Here is a 24,560-nt window from a genome sequence, read left to right on the forward strand (position 1 = left end):
TTGAATCCATTTATCTTTCTCTCAAAATACGTTTGCATCAGCAACAACAGAGAAGCAGCTTCATTTGATGGCTACCTTGCTGTCTGTGTGGAATAAGCATCAGAGGATGGGAAAACTGGAGCCAAGGAGAGTCCGTAGGAGGGCCGGGAGCATCCTCCTTGTTCCTAAGAGCCATTTTTCATGGAATTCTCTCATTTAAAAGATCCCAAGGCATAGCAGCACTATTTACAATAGCCAAGGCATGGAAACAACCTAAGTTTCCATCAAAAGATGAATGGGTAAAGATGTGGTGTATATATATACAATGGAATATCACTCAGCCATAAAAAAAGAATGAAACAATGCCATTTGCAGAAACATGGAAGGACCTAGAGATTATCATACTAAGAGAAGTAAGTCAGACAGAGAAAGGCAAATACCGTATGATACCACTTACATGTGCAATCTAAAATATGACACAAATGAACTTATCTACAAAACAGAAACAGACTCACAGACATAGAGAACAGACTTGTGGTTGCCAAAGGGGAAGGGGAGAGGGGGAGGGATGGATTGGGAGTTTGGGATTAGCAGATGCAAGCTATTATATAGAGAATGGATAAACAACAAGGTCCTACTGTATAGCACAGGGAACTAGACTCAATATACTGCGATAAACCATAATGGAAAAGAATATGAAAAAGAATGCATATATATGTATAACTGAATCACTTTTCTGTACAGCAGAAATTAACACAACACTGTAAATCAATAAAATAAGTTTTATTGATTTAAATCAATAAAATAAGTTTTTAAAAAAAGACCCCAAGGGCCTCACATTTTGCCCAATGTCCAAACTCGCTGGCACGTTATGGGGAGCATTTCCAAAGAGGCCCCAGGCTACCTCATCAACCATACCTTCCCTCTGTCCTCACACGGTAGCCACGCAGGATTTCTTCACTGCTCTGTAATTCTGTTAATGCCATTCCCACTAATGCCTCTCCTCACGTGAAAACCTGCTCAGCCTCCAGGAGCCAGGTCAGGGTCACTGGCCTTCGCCAACCCCTACAGAGGCAAGCCCTCTTACTTCGGTTTCCACTGCGTGTCAGGCACCACTGTATCACTTCCCACAGTGTATTGTAAACATACACACCTCCGTATCCATCGCCTGTTCACTTAATCACTCGTTCATCCAAGAGAGGAAGTGTCTCCTTTCCACGAGCCAGGCACTGTGCAAGACACTCAGAATACACAGTGGGTCCACCCGGTCTCTGCCCTGAAGGGGGCCATGTCTAGAGGGGTGACAGTGGAGTAAGCAGGGAGTCCCAACGCAGTGTCACAGGTACCTGTCAACAGGGGCAATCACAGGGGCCTACAGAGTCTAGTGCAACACAGTTGAACTCCGGATCCCAAGGGGCCCCTGGCAAAGATGAGGTGACAGAGAAAGCAACGGGACCACTCGTGCAGCATCTGATAAGCCACGCCAGCCTGCACCGAATAATTGAAGGAAACGGACAAAGGACGGCAGCAGGTTAAAAAGAAACACACACAGAGAAAACTGCCAGACAACATACAGCGTCCACTTTTGGACTCACTTTGTTTTCTAACTACGCGAGAATACCTAAATTACCACCCTTGAGATTAATGTCCAGCTTTTCATGGCTTTTTTTTTTAAAGCAAACACTTCAGGACCTCCCTGGCGGACCAGTGGTAAAGACTCTGCGCTTCTACTGCAGGGGGCTCGGGTTCGATCCCTGGTCGGGGAACTAAGATCCCACGTGCCTTGCAGTGTGGCCAAAAAATAAATAAATGTATAAAGCAAACACTTCCTTTCCGAGGACTGACAGATGACACTTTGTTTCTACAACTGGCAAAAATGCTGACTTGGATACAATTGCTGAGCTTCCTTGTCTCCCACAGTTCTTCCCTAAGACAATGTGAACCAGGCCAGAACCTCAGAGAACAAGAACTCTCTAGGCAAACAGATTTACAAAGTAAAACTTGCTCCGTATAAGATCATCCAGTGGAATTTTTCAACTACTCATCTTTTAATTTGGTACGTGATACCACTTATCACACAAGAACTCTTCATCTGTGTCATGTATTCATTCATTTTCTCCTTTATGGTTTCCAGGTTTGGGGTTCACCTGGGACAGCCCTTTATATCCCAGAGTAACAAAAATATATTCTCTCATGTTTTTCTATTTTTAATATTTTGATGATCATCTCATCAGAGCTCAGGAATTTATTTTTTTTTACTCAGGAATTTATTTTTTTACAGTGTGGAGGGGTTATGACTTTACCTGATGGCCAGCTATCATGCACAATCCCTTCCCCGACAGACTCAAAATGCTACCTTTGCTCACAAGCCAAATTCCAATTTTACCATATAGATGAATATAAATATGCATACACAGGAGATTTTTGCATGCGCTGCCACTTATGTGTCTTATGTGCCTGAAACAAGACTTATGTGTCTGTGCCTGTAACAAGACCATACTGTTTTAATTCCTATAGCAATGTTTTATATTCGGTAGGACAGACCCCTGCTGTTTAACTTTTTCAAAATTTTATCGGTTATTTTTGCCCTTTTTTCTCTTCTACATGAATGAGGATCAGCTTATCACATTCTTTAAAATTCTCACGTGGATTCTGATTGGGATAGGTTAATTTGAAGAGAACTGACATCTTTTCAATACTGAGTCTTCCTGTCTAGAAATATCTTGTAACTCTCCCATTTATCCAGAATTGTTTTGACTTCTCTTAAAGTTTTGTTTTTCTTCATACCAGTCTTATTGGTAAAATGTTGGTGAGGTCTGGTTTAGAGCAACACATTAGAAAACACTTCTTTTAAAGAAATTATTTTGAGGGCTTCCCTGGTGGCGCAGTGGTTGGGAGTCCGCCTGCCGATGCAGGGGACACGGGTTCGTGCCCCGGTCCGGGAAGATCCCACATGCCTTGGAGCGGCTGGGCCCGTGGGCCATGGCTGCTGGGCCCGCGCATCCGCAGCCTGTGCTCTGCAACGGGAGGGGCCACGGCAGTGAGAGGCCCGTGTACCGCAAAATAAATAAATAATTTTGAAATGTTTTGACAAGTTAATAGTCACATAATTTAAAAATAGAAAGTTGTTAAAGTAACCTCAGTGAGAGAGAATTACATTGCAGAGTCTCATTAGGCATGGAAAGTATGCTTACAGGATAGATCATCTTAAATAGCATGCTAAATGTAAACATCAGAGCTATGATTTAATAGATATTCATGACTGAATGAGGCTCAGTGAAGTCTTCCATACTCAGTGAGTAAATGGATACAGTAAGTTTCACGTCTTAATATGCTTTCTCTCTTGGATAATCTTTTTCCATCTTTTTTTTTTTTTCTCATCCTTCGATGAGGAGTCTTCCAGTCAAAAGGTTGTAAATCTGTCCACACGACTTGGATGAGTCAGAACTCTGGTTGCAAATGCATTTATTACAACTCTATCCATATCTTTGCAATCAGTGTCACAGAGGCTCTCTTTCAGTCATCTAATGCAGTTTCCAAAAAGCACATCAGTCTTCCTTCAGTCTGTTATTTGAGATGCTGGACGTTCTGTATCTCCATACGATGTGTCACAGGAATTTATATCCTAAGTCACCAGTGCTGGTTACACGTGACATTGGGACAACAACGAGGTTATCGTCAGCCCTACCTGAAGACAGCCTTGATCCTCACACAAAGCGATCTTCTCTACTGGTTTTAAAAATTCTTGTAAAATTTTTCAAACATGCAAAAAGTAGGGCTTCCCTGGTGGCACAGTGGTTGAGAGTCCGCCTGCCGATGCAGGGGACACGGGTTCGTGCCCAGGTCCAGGAAGATCCCACATGCCGCGGAGCGGCTGGGCCCGTGAGCCATGGCCGCTGAGCCTGCGCGTCCGGAGCCTGTGCTCCGCAACGGGAGAGGCCACAACAGTGAGAGGCCCGCGTACCGCCAAAAAAAAACATGCGAAAAGTAGAGAATGGTAGAATGAATGCCCATAACCCGTCAATCAACACCTCAGGAACAGTTATCAAGATTTTAGTCTGCTACGTTCATCCTCCCCTTCACTTTTCCTCCGTTTTTTTAAAGCGTTTTAAAGCAAATCTCAGACTACATGTTGTTTTACCTTTACTACTTCTATCTGCATTTCTAAAAACTATGGACATTTTCCTTCCAATAAGCATGATCCGTTATCACTTCCCAACCCCACCCTGGAAGTAACAATAAATCCTGAAGATCTAATACCCATTTCCTAAACCAAATTTCCAGGATTCTCTCAGAGGTGTCTTTCATACAGTTGGGTTTGAATCAAGATCAAATCAAGATCCACACATTCATTTGATGATTATATCTCTGAAATCTGTTTTACTCTCGAGCACCTGTCCATCCCCACCACCCACTTTTTATCTTCATGCCAGTGACTTACTGAGGAAACCAGGACCGCAGTCCTGGAGGAAAACCCCCCATTCTGGATTTGCCTGTTTGCTTCCTCATAAGGTCACTCAATCTGTTCTTCTACCTCCGTGTGTCCTGTGAGCTGAAAGTCAGCTCTGAGCTTGAGTCCGTGCAAGTCCACCTTTGGGGGCAGGAATACTCACTACATAGTCTTCATATTGCCCCATACAAGGAGACGCATTTATTTCTCCTCAGCGTTGGGGAGGGGGAAGTTCCCCCCTCCCCTTCTTGAGTTCCTTAGGCCGGTCTAATAATTAAATGGACACAAGACAGAGTAACAGGAGAAAAGGACAAATTTAATTCATAGGTACAGAAGTCTCACAGAAATAGGACCTAAAGAAAGGACCAAAGCAGGTGGCTTTTATACTTCTTAGACAAAGAAACAATAAATCTGTGAAGAACCGACAAGACAAAGACATTTGGGCTTCGGGTCATAAATTAGTGAAGAAGTAATAACAAGGTTTGTTTACACAGCCTTTTCGCCGGGCCGAATTTGCCATCTCTGGTGATAAGGATGTCTCTCTACCTCCTGGGGCGGGGAGGGTACCTTTCACATGGGAGATTTATTTCCTGCTTTCTGGAGACAAAGGAGGGTCAAAGTGTTCTTCTTCCATTGGTTGTTTCTTAAGTAACCTTAATTCAAAATAATCAGTACGCCACTTTGGCCTATTTTGGGGTCGGCCTGTCCTGAGCCCCAACGTTAGTGATGTGAAAATTCAGATGGTGAGAGTCTGACCTCTCCACTTAAAATTCCCCCACCTACCTTTCATTTAGTGGTTTCATACACTGATGATCTTTGCCTAAATCAATACTTTCAGTAAACTTGCAAAACGATGATTTCTTTTTCTAATTCCATCATTCCTTCTGATTTGCTGCTATTCTTCTGTAAAGATGAATCTCCCATGACCAACGAGGGAGTTCTGGTTACCTTAAAATGTAGTTCGTACTGAAAGGTAAGATAAATGCTTAATTCTTTACCTTTTTCATTGCCGCTTTCCAGAGACAGAGTTGGTCCTCCATTTTCACTGCCAGTAGTGATCAATAAGGCGTTTTACCTGGGGAATTTCTTTTTCGGGGAGAGCAGGTGAAGAAGTTGAGCTGTGGATTGGGTCACTAAAGTGTCTCTGACAAACAGAACCCCATCCCAATGTGAGCTCAACGACCTTTCTGTATGAAGGTTTAATAGGCAACCTGCTTCATTTATTTTCTACCACAATTTAGAAGGTACCACTAACAAGATTAATAAATGTAACATAAAAAAATCCTTAATGCATCTAGAGTAACTGACAAGTATGTTCAAGCCAAAGATCCCCATTTACCTACAGACAGGGAGAGACGTGAATTTTAATTTTGCTTTTGAAATACGGGTGCATCTGAAATTACAAAAGTGTGTCTGAGGTAGGAAAATAATGAAAGTATCAATATATGTAAGCTACTGGATCACCTCATCAGATCCCTGTAGTAGATCACCCAACTGAACGAAGACAATGCATTTCAAACTGTGTTACTAGCATCTGAAATTGACAATGTTCCGCTACCCAAATCCAAGAAACTTCTTTGTTTAGAAGATTCATGTGGCGGAAGGCAGTCTGAGGTTGTCTATTAAAATGCACAGAATTTGAACTGAGGCTCAACTGTGCCGTTTGCTATCAAGGTGATCCTGAGCAATTAGCTTCTCTCTGAACCTGAACTTCCTCCTAAAACGGGGATGATGAGTATTGTGGAGCCGTTTCCAAGAATCTGAAAATAAGGGCAAAAGCTTGCTCTCGGAGAATGAAAATTTTAAATCAACACATAACACAAAGGGCAGAGAAATGCCAAAGGCTCCTCGGCTAACAAGCTGTGGCTTCAGTTATTTGAGATGCGGGACGTTCTGTATCTCCATACAATGTGTCACAGGAATTTATATCCTAAATATAAATTAGGATCGAATCCAGTGGGGGCCTGGCACCAGTGAGAGCAGGAAACATGAATATGTGGACAGGGGCCTCTCACTGTCAGGGAATTCCAGGATTCCACATCCAGGGTAAAGCCACCCCCTGGAGAAATGACCTGGTCCCAGCTACTGCAGCTGCCGAGCCAGGGGGCTAGGCCTTCTGACCCCTCCAGCCACAGGCCTGCGCCACCTGTGTCACCTTCTGAGGACAGCATCACTTCCACGAGGGCCGCCTGCAGGGGAGAACTCTCCGGTCATGGGGACTTCAGGCACAAGGCTCCTGAGAATGAGTGCTGAGTGTAAAGCAGCAAATCCGACACTCCACCTACAGTCTGGCTTTTCAGGTAAATCGACCGTGTGAGTCAGTGCACTTTGAGGGGTGGGAGCCTCTACCTCGTCGGATTCTCAAAGGGGTCTTTAAATAAGAACCACCGGGCTCGAAGAAGAGAAGAGAAGAGAAGGCGTTAGTCAGGCCGACTCAGCTGATGGATGTGAACTTCACAGTAAGAGGCAGAGAGAGACTCAGTGCCATGACAGAATCCAGTTTCTGAGTCTGAAGGGCAGGGGGAAGCCCCCAGGACCACAGGAAAGACACTGGTGTCCCAGGAGAGTACCAGCTTTCCCCCAAACAGACAAAATACCCCTCTCATTGTCTCCACATGGACATGTCTGGAGTAATTTTCTTTTTTCTTTTTCAAATGTCTACCAACTACAGAGAATAACTGTAAAAACTAACAAGAAAGAGTCAATACGTGTAAAACTACAAGGCGCTATATACAAGTATTAGTGGGGTTTTTTGTGCTCTGAATTCAAATCTCTTGCATAAATATGAAACAGATGACCATCAGATGTCATTGGGTTTAACAAGTTAACACAGTCAGACCTAACTGTTAAGCCCAGCAAGTAGATCTCCCATCATGATCATTTTAATACTGATCCAATCCACACCCCAGGTCTGGAGACTGTTTCTTAAGAGCAGGGAAAGAATGTTATCAGGTTAGAACCACTGAGGCCCTTCAGAACTGGAGTCTGGCTTTTTCTACTGTTCTGCCACCATCTACCCTATACCAGAGACTTGTGAGACACCCACAGGCCATAATGTTTAACTTCAAATTCTGATCTTACAGGAAGGAGCGTCCAGCCTCCAGTTCATCAGACTGTTCCAGCATGACATGGCCAGAGAAAATAAGCTTCTCTTACAGAGTAACCTGAATTGTAAAAAAATAATTAATTTGAAATACCAATCCCCTCTCAAGCAGGGCACTTTATTTAAAGGACACAAACATAAAGAGGCTGGCTGATTTTCCACGTGGAATTAAAATAAAAAAAAAAGAAAAAGAAAGAAAGAAACCAAATGATTAAACCCTAAGAAATCCCCGAACACAAAACTCCTACAGTTTTTTCTTTGGAGGGGCGGGGGCGGGGGTGGGGGTGGGGGTTATTAACATAAGCATCCTCTCATCCCTTGCTTGGAAACTACTATTGTGCAGAGAACACCTTCCCCTCCTAGCCCAATTCTACTTGGGATGTTTTGCATAAAATAATAAATTTTCCTCCACAGCCACTGGAAACAAAACAGAAGGAGCGGTTCCAAAATGGAACACAAAAAGAGAGCAGGAAAACTTTACACTCTACTCTACGCTTAATGTTGTCGTGATTATTGCGTAATCCCTGTCCCAGTTAGGGTATCATTATGAGAAAAGAAACAGTACATGTAGGTGAGAAAAGCAAGGCCTTTTATAGATGAATATGATATACTACCAAATGTAAAATAGCTAGCTAGCGGGAAGCAGCGGCATAGCACAGGGAGATCAGCTCGGTGCTTTGTGACCACCGAGAGGGGTGGGATAGGGAGGGTGGGAGGGAGACTCAAGAGGGAGGAGATATGGGGATATATGTATAGCTGATTCACTTTGTTATACAGCAGAAACTAACACACCACTGTAAAGCAATTACACTCCAATAAAGATGTTAAAAAAAAAAGGATGAATATGAAAGTCCCTTGACCTTTTCTATTAGGATTAGTTCCATTTCTACATGGGGTATAGACGCCCCCCACCCTTATACCCAACAGCAAAAGCCTTGTACTTTTCAAAGAAGATACATCGAAAATGTCATCAAAGCCTTAAACATTTTCATGATGCAAAATGAAAGCCTGCAGTATTTAACAGCTGTGTAAATGCCTTCCCATCTCAGTTCATTTTCAACTTAAATCCTTACTGAAAGCAATACAGATATAGAAAATTTAGAACAAATGACCTGAAAATATAACCAGTTACCTTTCTAGATAATAAAGAGCAACGGATTGACTTAATGACACAAAATACAAATACCAAGGAGGTGTTAATCAAGAAAGTTTTCTTGCTGCAAATGAAGAAACTTGCTGCTTCCCACAGCTACTAGAGTTGTAAGTTTTGGAATATATGAAACATACGCTCTCTAACCCTCAGAAGATGATCTTTTCAACTTAATTGAAGCTCGTTTTCTTCCTGAAATAGTTTAGCCCATGATTATCTAAGAAATACACAGTGCCTAGCACTCACTTTGCACTTGGCAAAGGGCAGTCACTGTCACAAAACACATGTAACCCATGCCTAACTTCCAAACTTTGACTAATGGAAACAATCCCCTAATCAAACCGGTATAATGTATTTTAAAATCATTCAAGGAACCAAAAAGGTTCTCCCTATAATGGAACTTTTAAAGGGACTTGACCATACACTTGATTTTGGATTTAACAGTTTTGCCATCACTAAATTCATTACAGTAACTCTGCAGATACCTTTTTAGTCTTCATCAATTTTAATATTCTTACTCAGCTAGGTAATGTTCAGACTGATGAGCGTGGATTACAGAGCAATGTGCAGACTTCAGCATGATATGAGGAACAACTAAAGGAATGGGGGACAGCTTCCCATAGCAGCCACTCTGGGCTGGGGTAGCTGCCTTCAAATGTCTGAAGATGCATTACTTTGGGGCGGGATTAAACTTGTTTTGCAAGCCCACAAAAGGAGAGCAAGAGACTTGTGTGCAGAATGAATTACAAAGAGAGCTTTCCAACACCACGGAGCTTCCAGAGATGCTCCCCAAAGATGACCCTGGCTGGATGCTAGAGAGGGAGCTCGCCCACCCAATGCAGGACTAGACTGGATGCCCTCCAAGATCTTTTCAAACATGAGATATGACAATGCTATGTTATTAAGATGCGATCTTTGAATGTCTGAGGAAGACTAGAGTGCGTCACCTTATGCCTAATACGCTGAAGCCAGCTGCTTTTAGATTATGATTTTTGGTGCATTTTACTGAAGCAAAGACCTTTTGAGGATGTCAACTCTCTTAATTGCTTAGTTATCTATATTTAAAAGTGGCACGCTTGTGAACTCTTAGGTACTGAAGCCAATATAGCCCAGAGCCTACTGGATGATGGATGGATGGATGGAAGGAAGTAAAGGGAGGGAAAAAGGGAGGGAAAGAAGGAGGGAAGAAAAAAGGGAGGAAGGAGGAAAGAAAGGAAAAGAACCACGCAAAGCACCACATGCAGAAGGTTCTAGACAAACAGTATTACAACAAACAGCTAGAGGAAGAACACTGAGGAGAAATCTGGGAAATGCACCTACTTATGGGTCTAGGGGTCAACATTCTAACTTTTCAGAAGTCCTGCCTCCCGAGCCCACCCCCTCTGAGCACGTGGCACAAGGGTCTCCGTGCAATACTGCTTTTATCTCCTACTGTTTTGTACTTTTTTTAAGGTGTTATGTCTCATACTGCATATAAATCACAACCAATAAATTAAATTAAAGTAAAATTATCTTTTCACACTGCTTCCGATCTTTTTTCTCTTGAGTTTTCTGTGTTTGAAATGAATGTTCTCTCCTGCTCACAAATGTATGGATAGAAAATGCTCTCAAGAGACAGATTTTTATTTGGACATTCTGTGATCAAAAAGGAATAGATATCATATTGTACAGATGGGGAAACTGAATACACTGAATTTAATACTGAACTGAATTTAAGTGACTTACCAACGGCCCACGGCAAATTGCCAGTGGAATCAGGGTCATACTTCCTAGTCTAGAACTTTCTCTTTTAGTACAGTACGGCAGGTAGGAGGGAGGGCACAGGAAAATGAGGGGCCAGTGATGACAACTGGCCTTCAAGTTCACTAAGGATAAAGGTCTGGCCAGGCTACTTTCATATGGGCTACTTCCATAGAATCACTTTTTCCTGCTCCTGAAACCCTGGAAGAAGGAAATGAGAGCAAAAGAGTACAAGTCCAAGGCTGGGTCAAAGCTGACTCTTACAAACAATCAGTCACAAAATATATGAGCTGCAAAAATATTTTCACTGTATTCTCTAAGGGGCTTTCTCTTTATGGTCCTATAAAGTACTACAATGGGCTTTGGCTTCACACTGAAGCCAAAGCACAGGTGACCCAAAAGAAGACTTCCAAAATTAGGAGAAATATTTACAGGATATGGGGAGCCTGATGCATTTCAGACCCATACAGCAGTCCCAAAAGGCCCAGGGGTTCTAACTTCTAATCAGTGATAAAAACAGAGAAGGATAAAGAAGTGAAAAAGAGGAGAAGCAGAGGCGGTCCAGAACAACCTCATTAGCATGCAAATGACTTAGCTGACAAATGATTCAACAACCAGAAAGCAAAAGTTGCCAAGTACATCATTTCCATTTCCCCACCACTTAAGTCCAGAGACTAAGGACAGACCATCAGGCACACAGAATGCATTTTCACCTACAGCCATCTTCAAATACACAGTTTTATTAACAGAGGAAGATTATTTGAATGAGGAAGTGATTTTTACTGCAAATAAAGCCCAAAATATTGTTTTGTCCCTTTTACCCTTTTCTCAGATATGGAAAATTGGGGGTGGGGGGCAGGTGGGAGGTAAGCAGCCTGAGCTGCCCTTTTTTTCTAAATGATAAAAGAGAGAAATCCCGTTGGGTGGCCAGGGGGTGAGGCGGTCTATTATTATACAATTTCTCATTAACGGCAGCGAGATTGCCCTTCTCCTATTAAACAGAACAGGCATTTAACCCCTGAGCTCCTCCTGGGAAAAAGGCAGAAACTGCTTATTCACTTAGTCATAATTACCGTTTTCGCAGGTCCCAGAGGAATAGCGGGTCTCGATCAGTCTGCGAGGTCGGTCCTGACTTTCCCAATGCCACCCTGGCAGCTGATCGAATCGGCACGCAGAATGATTTTTCCCCAACCAAAAAAAAAAAAGTTTCGCGATTTCATCCATTCCCTGCAAAATGAGACGTGGGGGGTGTTCGCTATTCTTTCTAGTGAGACAGCATAGCAAGGTGGAAAGGACCCAGATTCTGGGACACTTGGGCTTGAATCCTGCACCTGCCTCGGCCACATTCAGCTGTCACCTGGACTGAGTTCCTAAACCTCCCTGAGCACCTGCTCCTTTGGGAAAACGGAGCTGATGCTAACGACCTGATAGGACCGTTGTGGGGAACAGATACACTCACGATGCAAACTGCCTGGCAGAGGGCGAGCTCTCGGCAAATGGTAGTTGTCATATCACTACTTCATGGAATTTAAACTTCTCTCTCGCTTGTCGGGGTCGCAGGGACCCCGGGTGCCCTCTCTACTCCGTGGCATCTCTTACTCTGCTTGCCACGATAAAGACAGAAGCGTCCCTTCTTTGAGCTGTGACATCTGATCCAACAGTGTCCGTCCCCGTCCACACAGATGTTTGGCAAAACCCGATTCAGTGTACCGAGGAGGTGTTTTTAAGAGGCTGTCTCTGAGAACACATCGCTTCTAAAAGCTGGGACTGCCTGTACCTCAAAGACATCGACTGGGCTCTCGATGCAAAACCTTTCACAACGCTTGACTTGGGCATATTCTGGGTCCCAAACTGACTGCACTGGAACGTCTATTTCTAAGAATTGCCGATCACACACCACACTTACATCTTCAAGTCGCTGGCACAAATTAACTTTGACCGAGAATGAAGTAGTAACTGAAAGGTCAAAACAAATTACATTTGGAAAGTGTCGCATAGAGAAAAAGAAGCAAGACCACCACCACTGTTCTATGCATAGAAATGCTCCTATCGACGATAGAGTGCTTTCTTCCTGAAGGCTGTTCCTTCTTTCAACCTTAACTTTTCAGTTCAGAGTTGGGCTTGCAGGCATAGAATACCCTCCAACCCAAACGGAGGGGAATCTTTCAAGTCACCCACCACTCACTCGCTGACTGGAGTTGGGGAAATTACAGAATAAACCCCATTTCCACATCAGAAGAAAACAGAGCTATTTTTCAAGATCAATTACCCATGATAGTTTTAAAAATAGGAAGATGCACACTACCATATTACTATATATGTTACAGCTAAACAGCTCTTCAAAGGAGATCGTTAACAAATTACTGTAAGACACTGGGCAGATATAATGTGTTCCGTGAATACAGAATAGCAAAAGCCACTCCGTGCTACTTGTCCACAGTTAAACAGAACCTTCAAGCAACTGCACATGAAAGGAAACATCTTTCTCAACTCCCAGTGTATTTGCCACTAGACTGTAAGCCCCTTGAAGGAAGAGGCTGCGGCCAGGGTGGTCACAGTAGCCCTCTGCTTGGCTCAGGAAAACACCTCTACAACCAGGTACTGAATTAATGGAATAAACAGTATCACACACCTTTTTCAGGACGGTCTAAAATGCTCCCGGAAACTTAGAAAGGCTCTTTAAAATGTTTTCAGACCTTCCTAGCACAGCGTGTGAACACTTGGAAAGGACAAGCTTTGTGATGGATGATCCTAAATTTTCAACGTCCACTGAACAGAAATGAAACACCAGAGGAAAGATGGATTTTACGTGACTCAACCTCTTGCAAGTGTGTGTGACCTCAAGTCAACTGAATTTCACTCTGTGCGGAAAAAGTTACAAGAGTAGTGAGCCCAGGGGAAAAGCTGCCTTGAGCCCTCCAGGGCTTAAGATGCTGACCCTTTGTAGGCCTTGGCTTCTGAATTAGACCCTATTAAATAAAAGCGTTTCTTCTCTGACATGGCATAAAACAACTGGCATGCACACATGAATGAGCTGGGCCTGCGCATCAGCGACATTAGCTCGACAAATGTTTCAGTAAACTAAAGCAGCTATATAATTTGAACAAATAGGAAACTTTTCCAGAATTTGCACTCATTGGTTCGTTAACTGAATAATATGTCAGCCTAACAAAATGGTTGCCTCTTGCCATCTCAGAGAAGCAAAATCTCCCCAGGGTGGAACGTTCCATTTTCTGAGATTCTCCCGTAATAGGCAGGGGACTGCACACCCCGCACTTCATTGAAATTAGCTAGCTATTGCTTCATTCTGTTGCCTTTCTGTGCAAAACTGGGGAAAAGGCAAAGTAAGTGAAATAAGGAAGCACACAGAATACTCAGTGGCTTCAAATAATTAGCTGGAAAGAAAAGTCACTCAGGATAGACCAATGGCAAGTTTTATGCTTCCCATTTAGATACTGAAAATACAAAGCTAAACCTCTTTTTCAAGAATGCCCAAGACTGGTGATCACAGGGCTTACCCCAAAATGAAGCTGAGACAGAAACTCTTATCAGAAAACATGTTACCTGTATCCTTTACCAAAGAGCGAAATCACACCAGGCTTTTGAGTCATGATGCTGAGGCAGTTCAAGATGAAATTAACTTGCTTAACCAGAGCTAGAAATCCCCCCAACCTCTCAGCCCCATCCCAAAATCGAGCAGGTAGGCCACTAACTGCTATACAGTCGTGGAGAAAAAATGTGCAAGATGTTTTACCTCATAATCTCTATGTACCAGAATCCTAACACAGCACAAGGAGTGGCAGTTACTATGTAAATGGTCACAGCACAAAACTAAAGCCAGTTGAGATAAACTCAAAACAAATTGGAATCTCTGGAGGAGGTTCCAATGGCCTAATTCGAGTCTATTTAAAAACAAAACAGCAACAGAATAACAATTACTGAAGAGCCGCTTCCTAAAATTACTCTCCTGTTGATATGTCTCAGTTCTAAAATGTCATGAGAAATCTGCTGGCAGGTCACTGATTCTGCCCTAAAAGAAAGCATTACCAAAGAATGCCACCGAAAACAAAGGCCTTCACACAAGTAAGTGAATACCCTAAGCACGTAAGTATGTTCTTAAGAGGGACATTGAAAAAAGCAGAAGTCATATTAAGTTCAAAACACCAAGAAAAAAAAATGAACAGCAGTTCCTAATTTTAGTAATATTATATATCACCCTCCCCCCTCAAAAAGAACTGTCCATGAGTTAAGATTTGTTGATTTTACATATAGACACTTTATATATTTGGGACTCCCTGCCCTTAAGGAAGAAAAAGAGGAAAAGAAATTAAGCACTATATATGACATTTATAGAAATGTAGAGGGTTTTTTTTTTTTAATGAAATTCAGGTTTCATTTGGGGGTTACTGTTTTACAGTTTCCCACTTGCCAGAAATTTTAAACAGCACTGATCATCAGCGAGCTTCGGATATGTTAAAGTCTGGAACAGGAGTGTTGCTTTCACAACACTCCAAAGGGCCTCCACTCTTCCCTTACTTTCCCTGCTTGTCTTCACTCATCAAAGTAGGTTTTTCCCTGCAAAATGTAAAAGAGGCAGGGGCTATGAAGGGCAAGCGAGACAAAAAACATCCAGGAAGCACGTCTCCGTTTACACAATTTGACTTTTCACAACAAATAACGCAAAGGGAAAGATATTTTCTATATCGTGGGGCTTGGACTCAGGGATTTGTAAAAATAATCTGATGATCCCTCAGCGTCACAAGAAAGATGCTTTTTTTCTTACGTCAAGGTAACATTTAAGCAATCTTAGATGTATATAACACTTGAAGAACTGATGCTTTCAAATGGAGAACAGCTTTGGTTTTAGATTCCAATACATTACAAAAATGCATGGTCTTAAATTCACCATAAAGAAGATGCCTCTTTTTATCATCAATCGACCAAGAGCTATTTAGTGTCAAGGAGACACATCTGCTGTACCCCTCATGATGCTGTTAATTAGGAAAGCTAAGGCGGAAAAAAATCCAACGCTAATCCTTTGATACACTATTTGAAACTCACTATTAATCTGATGCATGATATTTTCTGGGGTGGTGCCAATGATATGAACTAATCAAGCCGTTTACTACTTCATCAATAATCATTTTTAAGACAAAAATTACAACTTGGTATGGACCTCACCAAGACCCTCGCCAATTCAATCGGCCCCTTTGCCGGTAATTTAAACAACAAATTCCTGCCTGGAATCACCCATTCAACATGCGTTTTTAAGTGAGTCCCATTTCAACCTTTTAATAAAGTGCCACCAGTGGATCTGTCACCAGGTGACACACTTAGTACCAAAAAGAAAATCGGGTGGGTCAGAATCCACTCCTTACTGCCTGGAGGCACCAAAGAGAAAAGGAGTGCAGGAAGCTGACTGGACTGGTGGACCTCAAAGGGGAGCAAGCACTGAAAACACCAATTTAAGTGCCTGGGGCAAAAGGCAACTCGCCTGCACTCCCTAGCTAAGGCGCCCAGAGGGAGCTGAGGGGAGGCCGTTGCTGGAATGGGGGAAAGAAGAGAAACTAGGGAAGGGACGACCGGGATGGAGCACAAGGGAAAGACAAGCATGGGGCAGAAGGAGGGACGGGGATGGGGCAGGCAGGGGACCATATGTTGGGGCTGGAGGGGAGGGCAGGGATGACAGAGATGGGGCCAGGGATAGGGATGGGGCTGGAAGGACAGGGATGGGGCAGGAAGGAACCACAGCAATGAAATAGGGAGGACTACAGGGATGGAGCTGGACCGAGAGGCAGAGATGGGGCAGGAAGGGGCGACAGGGATGGAGCTGGTCCAGCGAAGTCACAACCACATCCTCACCACACCTCGCTGGGGCGCTCGCTACGCGCCACGCGCCGCGCTGGGCACTTCGGGGCGCTCTCTCCCGGAGTCCCCCCAACAGCCCTCCGATGCCCCATTTCAGAGACGGGAACGGCGAGGCCGGCCCTGCAGCGCCCGCTCCCCGAGGTCGCCGGCCGAGGGGGCAGCGGCGGCTGAGCGCACGACCCTCCCGGACGCAGGGTGTCGCTGGCGGCCACGGGGGGCGGCGACGCGGGGGGCGGCGCGGGCCGGGGAGCCGGTACCTGGGCTCGGGCAGGACGATCTTCTTGCTGGCGCGGGCGGCCGGAGTCGCCTTGCTCTTCTCCATCGCCATCAGGTAGCTGACATCGGCCAGCACGGCCTCCAGGTCCGCCATGTTGGCGAGCGGCGGCGGCGGCTCCTCAGGACCCGGACGGGACGCGCTCCCGCCGCCGCCGCCCGCCGCGCCCCGACGTGGGGGGGCCGCCCCGGGGCAGCCCCCCCGCGCGCCCCCGCCCGCCCCCGCCCGCCGCGCGCCCCCCCGCGCGCCCCGCTCACCGCCCCGCGCGCCTCAGCCTCGCGCCCGCCCCGCCCCCCGCGCGCCGCCCGCGGCCCCGCGCACGCGCCGCCGCCCCCGCCTCTTCCGCGAGAGTCGGCGGGGAGCGCGCGCCCTGCGGCCAGTACTCCTCTGCGCCCGAGCGGAGCGGCCAGGCCCGGCCCCCTCTTCGCCGGCCGACCCAGTCCCTGCGGGCACCGTCCCGCTCTCCCCTCGGGGTGGCCATGGGGGACTTCCTCTCCTCCTCCGCCTCTCCTCGTCCTCCTCTTCCTTCTTCTCCTCCCGACTTCCCTCCTGCTACTCCCTGCGCTCTCACGGCCCCCTGTCCTCCGGGACCCCTGTGAGCAGGGGACGCCCTGGACCCAACGCCCACCACCCAAGGGACAGCGGGGAGGTCTCTGTGCCAGTGTCTTAAACTGGACAGTGGCCATCAGCATGCTCCAGGAGGTCTGGGGCGGCCCCAGAAATGCGCGTGCCCCACCTGTCTGCCCAGGTAATGCTGAAGCCCGTGGTCCGGGTCACCCGTGAACAGCGCCCCGCGGCCCAGCCCCTAAGCCTCAGTCCTACCCCCTCCACCCCCCTGTAAACTCAGCAAAGAGAAACCTAACAGCTGGAGAAGGTTGCTTGTCTCAAGCTAATCAGGGCAAAGTGGGGTGAGAGCTCCCTCGTGGGAGCGGACCTGCCCTTTGGAGCCCACTGGTAGAGGAGCTGTCTGCCCAAGGTGGTCACCGCGCCCTTGCACGCAAAGGTTTGGGTTTGGATGTTTAAATGGTCGCTGAGAATTAGAACTAGTATTCTGGCTCTTGTGGTTTTTACCATCAAATTAGGAGAGCCCTGCTGTGCGCACAGACCCACCACAAGGGTGATATAGGGAAGTGGAAAAGCCGGAGGCCAGACACCAAGGCAGGAGGGAATTTCCAGCTTCCTGATCCTCAGTCTTGGTGTCTGGTGTCACCAGTCCCCACGTGGGCCTGGGGTTTTCATTTGCTTCTTATTTTTTCACAGCGGTACACACAAGTGCACGTTCAGAACGCATCACTCTGGCCGGAGTGATGTTAAGGGCATCCAGGAAGTCTTAAAAAGACTTGAGCTGAGAATCGGTTAAAAAAAAAATACTTTAAATTCATCCACATAGGTCACATTGCACCAGGAACCTCAACTTCACTAGGCTTTGAGTGAATGTTCTGTCAGTAGCTTACATGGTCAACAGAGTTCATCAGAAATGGTTAAGGTCAAATTTTGGACATTAAATGTAATGTCACAGCAGAAGCAGCCTGATTTGGTCATCGCAAGAACCCTGCCCTGTTTTGTTCTCTCCCTCTCCCACCGAGCCACCCCCGCCCCACCTTTTTCCCTGTATGCCTCCCATCACAATTGGCCAGTTTTACCAGATGCTTCTCAAGACCTAAGGCACAGTATTCAGCGAAGTTGTCCAGAAAAGAACAAGAGGGGTGTAAGAAGTAGGCACGTGAGTCAAAGGAGCTTGGTCAGGCAGCAGAAAGCCAAAATGACAAGGGGGCACAGAATCCACCAATGAGACAAAGATTTGCATGAGCCAAATATCAAACTTTCATCTTCCACTCACTTTTTTTTGGCCAAAAACAGGAACACAGAATGTCTTGTCAAGGGTCACCCCAGGAGGAGGGGTGAGTTCCCAAAAAAGCATAATGCGTTTCTATGATTTAATTAGTACAATTTCTTTCAATATGTCTTTTTATCATCCGAGCTTTCACATAATCAGATCATCAAATAAATACATGCTTCTGCCTACATTTTCACGGTCTTCCGAATACTGAGATTTTTAACCTTGCCTCTTTGAACTCAGTTAAGAAATTTGTTTGGTAGTGGGGGTTTTTTTCTTTCTTTTTTGCGGGAGGAAGGGGGTGGGTTGCAGCATGGGGTAGTAAGTTTGCAACAAGAGACACACCTGAATTCAAATCCCTGCTCTGCTCTGACTAGCTGGGTGATCTTAAAGGTAACATATTACCTCTCCGTGCTCATCAGTACTGTGGGAATGAAGCCACTGGACCCCAGTGTTGTTGAGAAGACAGAGGAGATAATACTCATAAAAATGCACCTTGCCTGATACCTAGTAGGTCCCCAACAAAGGTCACTGCATTTCCTCTATGTATTTTGCTTCATTTTACCCTCGCCTGCTGGAGAAGATACTGATTCACAGACACCACCCTTGAAGCAGAAAGATCCCTTACCGAAAGGTTATCTCCTTAGTGCATTTCTAGGAACCCAAATTGGCAAAAAAAAAAAAAAAAAAAAAGACTAGCCTTTACAGACACAAGAAATGACTCTTCTAGTAAAAAGAACACAGAGTCCAAAATTGGGTCCCCTAACTGAGGCCCCTCCCCCAGTGAAGTCAGTGTGACCAGAGCACCCAGGGTGTCCTTCTTTGGTCTTCCTAGTGTGTGAATTTGGGGTGCTTGGCTCTCTCCTTTACCCTCTCACTTTCTCCATGCATTCCCCACCACCCCTTCTTTTCCTTAATGCTGAACAGCTTTTCATGTTCACTGCAAACAAAAGGCGCTAATGACAGTGATGAAGTTGTCATAACTGACCTGCTGGATCCTGTCGCTAAACACCAACGCCAGCCTGTAATCATTACGGATGAACAGAGAAAACAAATAGCAACCCATTTGTTCACAGCCAATAACGCTCCGTTGCAAATAAGTACGTTTCTCACCCTCCCCTCCCCAAGATGATTTCAATGACTCTGGGCTCACGCTGCTTGTGATAATTGATAAAACTTCAGAGTCCCTGCAAGGTTCATAATTTTCTCTTTTCTACGGCTTCCCAAGATCAGGGGAGGTATTGCTGAGATGGATGCATTCAAGTTTATACTCCCTGGGGTTAATTTTGATAACAGCTTCAAGGGAAGAAAGCTAACTAGAGAACTAAGTCATATTTGTTTTAGATTCTGGGCGTTACTGGGGCTTCCTACTTAATAAAGCACATGGGGAAAAAAGTCAACTCTAAGACTCCAATTAGAAGATTTTTGAGGGGGAGGGATAAATCAGGAGTTTGGGATTAACATACACACACTACTGTATATAAAATAGATAATCCACAAGGACATACTGTATAGCACAGGGAACTCTACTCAATAATCTATAATAACCTATATGGGAAAAGAGTTCCAAAAAGAATGGATATATGTATCTGTATAACTGAATCATTTTGCTGTACACGTGAAACTAACACAACATTGTAAATCAACTGTAATATAAAAAATTAAATGAAAAAAGCATTTTGGGGACCAGCAGAACATGCCTGCACTTAATTCATTAGTATCACAGTATTTAATTCAATCCCTGCTAAGAGAGACTTGGTTTTTTGGTAAACAGTCCCCTAAATATTATCACTTTGCAAGCAAACTGCACACACTTGGGGTTTGAATGGGTTTATTTCCAAACACCTCATTCTGTAAAGTCTGCAGGTGTTTGCAGCCGCGCCAGGGCCACTGTCCCAATTCACCTGTTACTTAGATCACAATTCTGCTTATTGCCACATGCATCATAGGAACTGCTTTTCATGCTATTTTAACAGCAAAGCTTTACAAATTTTAATGGAGGTTCTGTACCTAGCACTTCATACCTTAAAAGATCTGCAAGAAGGTCTCTAATTCCAGACCTTGGTTTACATAGCACTGAAATTACATTCAATACAGAAGTACCTTCCTTTAAATAAGTGGGTGGAAACACATTTCTCTGCAGAGGCTTCTGGTTAGTCCCTCTCTGTAGAGAAGCCTTGGAGTGATACAGTTCAGAGCCTGGGCTCAGGGGCCAGATGGCCTGGATTAGAACCCTCATGCCAGTACTTCTGAGTTGTGTGACCTTGGACAAAATGCTTAACCTCTCTGGGCCTCGGCACTCTCAGTGGTATTAAATGAGATTGCTGTGAGAACAATGTTGTAACATGAAAAACACTTAAAACAGCGTCTGCTGCTCAAAAAGTGTTATCGTTCTCATCCTCATCATCATCAGAGTATCTCTACATTGGGCACAGCGTGATGGAAAGTGACCAGTCCCAGGAATATAAAAGCAGTGCTGGATGTGACACTCTGGCTTTAGCGTTGCTGAATTACTGTGAGTCTCTTCAGCTTTTTAAATCTCACCTTCCACTGCTGCCTAATGAAGGGATTGAATGAGCTGCTCCCCGAAGTCCCTTCAAATTGTAAAATTCTCTGGATTTATTTAATCCTACAGTGAATCCCTTTGCATGGTGAAGAATACTCACACCTCTCAAAAACATCTTGTGAGTTTCTGTTTGACCGTATCAGGATATACCAAGAGCATTAGTAATCACCGGTGCTACAATGCACAGGTGAGGTGAGCAATCAATCCATCAGCAGGTTTCTAGAGACAAGCACATCTGTATTTTCCTCCAGTATCTGCACTCAGCACACTGACCTTGCTTAATATGTGTTGAAGGAATAAGTGAATGAATGAATGAATGAATGAATGGCATAAAATATTACAGGTTGTTTGCCCCAAAGAAACTTCTATCAGAGATAATCTAAAGGAAGGGGGGAAATGCTGTTGAAAACCACAAGTACCTAATAAAGAGGGTGCTTCCTGGTAAAGGTAACCACCAGGTCCCTGCTGGTTCTTCATGCTGCCAATGGCCAAGAAAGCCTCTCTAGCCTCTGAGAGCCTTGGTGCCCCTGGACTTTGCAAAGGTGGGTCTGAGAACTTCAGGCCTGGGACGGGGAGAACTAAATCCCTTTGCCTAACTCTGATGGCAAAGTCCTCCAAAGGACTTGGAGGAGAACTTGAAAGAGGACTAAGAGAGAGAAAGCAATGAGATGACCCAAGGCCAGGCACTCCATGGTGTGAGGGGCCAGAGAAAAACCCCCAGAGGTAGGGGGCAGGGCAGAGAACTTCGGGAATAGGAGGTCTGTTCTGTTTTCTGGGCCGTTTTAAGTTTGCTGTTCTGCACAACAATGTCATGCCTTTCCAGTGATCTTGCAACTTCATGGCTTGTATCTATGGGTGCTTTGATGGCGGGTTGCAGGCAAGGTTGGGAGCCAGGGCCCACACCGGGATCAATGCCAGTGATAAAGGAACAGTGGTAAGGCCAACAGAACAAGAACTCAGCAGAGGCAGGAAATCAGGTCCAGCAATGACGTTGGGAAACCGGGCTGCCCAGACTCCTCAGACACCCAGGGCAGGCCTTGGCTTTTCCATGCGTCTGGAAAGGCCATCTTGTCTCCCTCTCAGGATGGGAGAAGATGACCTCTGGATATGTAAGTCACAAGAGGCCAGAACTCTACTGCATTGCCAAGTCCCTTCTGGCCCTTAACCTGGTGGCCTTCCCTTTAAGATTCTTTCTGTTCAGCTGGGAAATCATATATCGATCCAAGAGCAGCCACCACTCGAGGGGAAGGCGGGGTGGGGCAGGGAAGGATTGGGAGTTTGGGATTAGCGGATGCAAACTAGAATTTATAGAATGGATAAACAAGGGCCTACTGTATAGCACAGGGAACTACATTCAATATCCTGTGATAAAACATAATGGAAGAGAATATATATATGTATAACTGAGTCACTTTGCTGTACAGCAGAAATTAACACAACATTGTAAATTAACTATACTTCAATAAAATAAATTTTTTAAATAAATTATTTATTTTTGACTGCATTGGGTCTTTGTTGCTGTGCACGGGCTTTCTCTAGTTGCAGCGAGCGGGGGCTACTCTTCGTTGCAGTGTGTGGACTTATCGTGGTGGCTTCTCTTGTTGTGGAGCATGGCTCTAGGTGTGTGGGCTTCAGTAGTTGTGGCACGTGGGCTTCAGCAGTTGAACCATGCGGTCTCTAGAGCACAGGCTCAGTAATTGTGGCACACGGGCTTAGTTGCTTCGCGGCATGTGGCATCCTCCCGTACCAGGGCTTGAACCTGTGTCCCCTGCATCGGCAGGCAGATTCTTAACCACTGCGCCACCAGGGAAGTCCCAAAATAATTTTTTTTTAAAAAAACAAAGGCCACCACAAACCCCATTCTGCTAAGAAAAGACATATAGCTCTCCCATGCCATGCCTTACAAGTCGTTTGGGGACTAGCCAGGTGGGCCAGGGGGAGAGCATGGAGGCCAGGCCACTGCAGGGCTTCAGTGAATTTATCTCCCATCATCTCAGTGACCATCTCAACCTCCCATCTCAGCCAGTTCTGTTTCTTCTCTCCTGGTTGAAGGTAATAGCTCCCGAACTGGTCTCATTCTGTCAGAGCTCATGGGTGTAGATTCCAACAGGCCAGACTCATTAACAAAATCCTAGGTGCCTGGGCCAGGCCTGGCATAACCCTGACTCACAAGGGAGCTACCAGAAAGGGGGTCTCCTGCTCTTAAGAGGTGCTCTAGACCAGCACTCTCAGACACTTATGTACTGAAATTGCCGAAGTACAGATTCAGAGGTCCGGGGCAGGGCCTGGGACTCTGCATTTCCCACAAGCTCCCGGGTGGGGTCAAAGTCACTGAAACGTTGGGATCTTGGGTCACACACCAAACCTACTAAAGCAAGATCAGCCCCGTAACAAGATACCCAGGCGATTCCAGGGCACATTGAAGATGAAAAGCCATGCTCTAGATCACACTGGAACCTTTAGTTCAGGCCCTGAAATAGTTCAAGCAGGCGTCACACAGGAGCATTCTGTTAGATAGAGAAAGGTCAGATCAGCTGAGCCCGAATGGACAGCCCTGAGAGAAAGGAGGAGAAGGAGAAACAAGTTAGAGAGGAGAGGTCAGCAGGACAAGATTATACATGGCCTGGGAGCCACAGTGGGGAACTGAAGCTATCTTAGGGACAGTAGGAAGCCAGTGGAAGGTTTCAAAGAGAAGAGTGTCAACAACAGAGGTGCCTTTTTATAAGCATCTGCTGGCTGGAGATACAGGACAGGTAAATGAGAGGGGACCCTGGAGTGATCTAGGGTAGCAATCCAGGAGACCTGGATGAAGGTGGCTGCGGTAGGCAGACCAGCACATCACATGTAGAGGTGCACCAGGTGTGTTACAACATGGAGGGGAGTCATCCAGGGTGATTTGCAGGCCCCCGAGGCAGTAGTAAGAACAAAAGGAAAGTCCTCCTTCCCTCCTCCCTGGAAACTCTAGAACAAATCTTCTTTTTTTTTTTGTGGCCTCTCCTGTCGCGGAGCACAGGCTCCGGACGCACAGGCTCAGCGGCCATGGCTCACGGGCCCAGCCGCTCCGCGGCATGTGGGATCTTCCCGGACCGGGGCACGAACCCGTGTCCCCTATATCGGCAGACGGACTCTCAACCACTGCGCCACCAGGGAAGCCCCGAGAACAAGTCTTTTAATCCTCATCCAGAAAATGCCCACAGCTTGCCAACTATTCATCCTGCTTCCAAACCCTCCCTCCTTCGATCCATCTGACACTTCCCTGCTTCTGCTCAAGAAGCTTCGATAGCTCCCCACTGCCTACAAAATTATCTTCAAACTCCTCTCTGCCTTCTCTTTCTGCCTGATCCGTGCCACATTTGTTCTTGCTTTCATTCATTCAACAAATACTTACTGAGTACCGTCAACGTGGCAGGCAGTAAAAAGAAATCACGCGTCTGCTGAGACACAGAATCACTCCAGGAGGTTTATAGCCACACATTTGGAAAAGCTCTTCCAAATAAGCCACTTTGGCTATATATAAACTAGAAATAGTTATAATGGGTAACACTTATTAAGAGCTTACTGTGTGCCAACTATCACATTGAACACTTTGTGTG

At 45.4% G+C, this 24,560-nt stretch overlaps 1 protein-coding gene across 4 annotated transcripts in view; it reads right to left on the reverse strand.

Moving 5' to 3' along the window:
• GRK3 (G protein-coupled receptor kinase 3) overlaps nt 1–16,750 on the reverse strand; it is a 123,249-nt gene extending 106,499 nt beyond the window's left edge. The window contains exon 1 of one of the 4 annotated variants that reach the window (XM_067700415.1): nt 16,548–16,750. In XM_067700415.1, coding sequence (XP_067556516.1) covers nt 16,548–16,660 — 113 coding nt within the window. In that variant the 5' untranslated portion in view covers nt 16,661–16,750. The remainder of the gene's footprint in view (nt 1–16,547) is intronic. The other 3 variants (XM_067700419.1, XM_067700417.1, XM_067700416.1) reach the window with 3 other exon arrangements.
• Between the last annotated feature and the right edge of the window lie 7,810 nt (nt 16,751–24,560).

Source organism: Pseudorca crassidens, chromosome 12 (assembly GCF_039906515.1).
Source record: "Pseudorca crassidens isolate mPseCra1 chromosome 12, mPseCra1.hap1, whole genome shotgun sequence".
Classification (NCBI taxonomy): domain Eukaryota; kingdom Metazoa; phylum Chordata; class Mammalia; order Artiodactyla; family Delphinidae; genus Pseudorca; species Pseudorca crassidens.